Genomic DNA, 3,438 nt, shown 5'->3' on the forward strand with positions numbered 1-3,438 from the left:
TTGCTGCTGAGCGCGCGTGACGCTGTGCCGGACCCCGCGGCCCTGGCCCACCAGGGCTGCGACATCAACTTCAAGGAGGTGCTGGAGGACATGCTGCGCTCCCTGCACACGGCACCCACTGAGCCCCCCGGCCCGCTGATGGGGGCGGGAGGCGGGGGTCCAGAGCGGCAGAGCGTGATCCGTTTCAGCCCACCCTTCCCCAACTCCTAGACGTGCACCCCGCCACGGCCGCCTTCTCCCGGACCGGGATGGTGCGGACCGGGACGGTGGGGCACGCGCAGATGGGCCTGGGCCTGAACTGGGGCCCCCTGCTCCCTTCCTCTCCGCCCGGGGCGCCCGGGAGCCCGAGGCTGATGGTCCAAGCTGCTCACTCAGGAAACCCCGGTGCTCATGCCCCGCCTCGGGGCTTCATGGGACAGACCCCGTTAATATATGCAATCCCCTCGCCCCGCGCCCTAAATTATTGCCCGCCCACCTCTCCTCCCCTAATCCATGGCGGGCAGCCCTGGTTTCTATGTGTATTTATGAACTTTAATGTATATATGTAAAGAGATCTTTTTTAAATATATGTGCCTTTTGCCTACTTCCCACCGTCTGCTCCTGGCCTTTGGTCACCGGGGGACCTGGGGGTGTCAGGGTCGCAGGGGTGGTTCCTTACTGAGGCAGCACCTGTGGGTTGCTTGGAAAATGCATCTGTCCCGGCTCCAGTGCAGACACTGGGGAGGGCTGGGGGTCTGGGGGGCATCCTGCTAACAACAGGGTTAGCCCGTGGGGGGGCGCAGAACCGTCTCACTTTTCTTACCCATGAAACAAAACACCCGACACCCAAAGTTAAGGGCGAGGTTTACTGTAGCTCAGTTAGTAGAGGTTTCATTTTATAGATGGCTCCAAGACAAGAGGGGCATCACAGCAACCCTGGCCCTTATACAGTCCTTCATCCAGATCACAGCCCAGCGAAGGCCTCCCATTATCGTCCCCGAACTCTGCTAAACCAATCAGAGGACTAAGTATTCATGCATCCTGGATCCCAGCATCACACTCTTCAGATCCAGCCACTTCTGAAAAGCTCCACGTATGGCCACACGAGGTCTTGGGGGGGGCATCTAGACAGCCATAACAGGAAACTAGGTACCACATGTGCTGCCCGTGGCACTGCACACCTCTGGACCAAAATTTGGGGACCACTTCACCCTGAGCTTCCAGGGCACAGGGACAACAGGTATCTAAAAGGGTGGTGAACAGGAGCCAGCAGACCATGAATTGGCTTAGGCAGTTCCTGGGGACCCAGGACCCCCATGCTGCTGACCCCTTCTCCCCTGGCACAGAGGTCCCCACCCAACTGCGAGTCTCCCTGGGGGCACTGCAAGTTGGTGGAACAGCAAGCAGCTGGGCTCAGCTCTGCAGAATCACAGCCATAGTGCAGCCTTCACCCTCTCAGGAGACAATCTGGCCAGGCATGGTGGGAAAGGCCTGTAACCCCAGTGCTCAAGAGGCTAAGGCAGGAGGATCCCTGAAAATCTGAAGCCAGCCTAAATTACCAGTCCTAGTAAGACCCTGCCTCAAAAAATAACAAAAAAAAAACCCAATCTGGGCAGTGATCCTCCTAAACACCAAGGGACTCAGCACCCACACCAGGCCAGACCGTGACCATCCCCAACTCCCCTGGCCTAGCAGGAGCCAAGCCTGCCCTAGTGGGAAATCAGCTGCTTAAAGCATTATCTCCTCTGAGCTCCCTGCCTGCCCAGGGCTATGGATTAGCAGGGCCCCGTGACTAGCTGACCCAGATCTATCAGGCATGAGGCATATGCAGCCCTCTGACCCCAGGGAGCCCAGACACACACACCAAAGAGGAGCACACAGCTGCCCACTTCTATGCTTTATTCCCACAAGGCGGCAAGGGTGGTCGCCGAGCCCAGGCCGTGGCCGCTCCTCTGTCTGGCGGTGCACGCATCCTCAGGTCTGCCTCACCAGCACACTGGTTTGCAGGCAGGCCGTCATGGTGCCAGGTAGAAGGCTCGGGGCAGGCAGGGGCTCGGCGGGGTGCAACTGTGGGGCTACAGGTAGCAGGGCAGGTCCTTCTCAATCACCTGCAGGGAGAGGGCCATCTGAGAGGGGTGTTCTCTCCCCAGGGGCCCCACCTCTCCTCAGGAGGCACCTACCAGAGGCTCCTCCATGGGGCCATACCGCTTCACCACACAGCCATTCTTGTCGATGAGAAACTTTGGGGGGGAGATTCGTTGGTGGAGGGTGAGAGTGCCCTGGGATGGGCAGCCCCACCATACCCACCTCTCCAGCCCTTACCTTGGTGAAGTTCCATTTGATGGCACTGTAACACAAACAGAGTCTGAGCGAGCCGCAGCCACCAACCAACCCCAGGCCCCACAACAGCCCACCACCCCTGGGCACTCACTTCCCCAGCATCCCCTTCCCCTTGGGCTGAACTTTCATCCACTTCCACAGGGGGTGGGCATCATCCCCATTCACACAGATCTTGCTGAACATATCAAACTTGACGTTGTAGCCAGCGGCGAACTGCTTGATCTCCTCGTTAGTCCCTGGCTCCTGGGGGATGGGGTGGGGGTGGGGACAAAGGTTTGTCGGGAGCAAACACACCATCCCGTCCCTCCCCTGCGCGAGCACACACCTGCTTCCCGAACTGGTTGCAAGGGAAGGCCAGGATACGCAGACCACACTCAGCATACCGTGCGTGCAGGTCGACAAGCTGAGTGTAGTTCACTTCGGTTTTGCCTCACTGAGAGGCCACGTTGGTGACGATGCACACGAAGCCCCTAGAAGGCGGCGATGAGAGGTGGTCGGGGAGGCCGAGCTCACAGTTGGCTGGGGGACCCGGCCCTCCCACAGCTCCCACTAGTGGGCACTCACTTGTATTTGTCTAGGCTAACCATGTGCCCATCGATGTCCTTGGCAGAGAACTCGTGCATAGAAGGAGAGCAGCGCCAGTCATCCCGAGAAGCGCACTGGAAAACAAAGGGCGCTGAGTGGTGGTGGCGGGACGGGGATGACATGCGAACCCCAAGGTGCCCGGGGAGGGGACGGCAGGCAGGTGGACCCCAGGGCCTGGCACAGGGAAATATCGGGCTCCTCCCCACGCGCGCTCCCTGCTGGAGACCCTAAGGTTGGATGAGACGGGGACCCCAAAGGATGCCAGGGAGGGCAGCGACGCGCACCAAGTCCCGCAACCCGGAGTGGCCGCTCTCCCGGTTCGCCCAACCCCAAGGTGCCCGGGGAGGGGACGGCAGGCAGGTGGACCCCAGGGCCTGGCACAGGGAAATATCGGGCTCCTCCCCACGCGCGCTCCCTGCTGGAGACCCTAAGGTTGGATGAGACGGGGACCCCAAAGGATGCCAGGGAGGGCAGCGACGCGCACCAAGTCCCGCAACCCGGAGTGGCCGCTCTCCCGGTTCGCCCCCGCTGCCC

General features: G+C 60.6%; 2 protein-coding genes across 2 annotated transcripts in view; one reads left to right on the plus strand and one right to left on the minus strand.

Annotated features, from left to right (window-relative positions):
* Nucleotides 1-276, plus strand: part of Sbno2 (strawberry notch homolog 2) — a 56,843-nt gene extending 56,567 nt beyond the window's left edge. Inside the window, exon 36 of the mRNA XM_033759628.1 lies at nt 1-276. Coding sequence (XP_033615519.1) covers nt 1-210 — 210 coding nt within the window. The 3' untranslated portion in view covers nt 211-276.
* Nucleotides 277-1,861: 1,585 nt separating this feature from the next.
* The window catches only part of Gpx4 (glutathione peroxidase 4), a 2,336-nt gene continuing 759 nt past the window's right edge, over nt 1,862-3,438 (minus strand). The window contains exons 2-7 of the mRNA XM_010634954.3: nt 2,884-2,978; nt 2,645-2,789; nt 2,411-2,562; nt 2,302-2,326; nt 2,160-2,219; nt 1,862-2,087 (exon numbers count right to left, since the gene is read on the minus strand). Coding sequence (XP_010633256.2) covers nt 2,055-2,087; nt 2,160-2,219; nt 2,302-2,326; nt 2,411-2,562; nt 2,645-2,789; nt 2,884-2,978 — 510 coding nt within the window. The 3' untranslated portion in view covers nt 1,862-2,054. The remainder of the gene's footprint in view (nt 2,088-2,159; nt 2,220-2,301; nt 2,327-2,410; nt 2,563-2,644; nt 2,790-2,883; nt 2,979-3,438) is intronic.

This window comes from Fukomys damarensis, unplaced genomic scaffold, assembly GCF_012274545.1.
Source record: "Fukomys damarensis isolate Sample0158 unplaced genomic scaffold, DMR_v1.0_HiC HiC_scaffold_37, whole genome shotgun sequence".
Taxonomy (NCBI): Eukaryota; Metazoa; Chordata; class Mammalia; order Rodentia; family Bathyergidae; genus Fukomys; species Fukomys damarensis.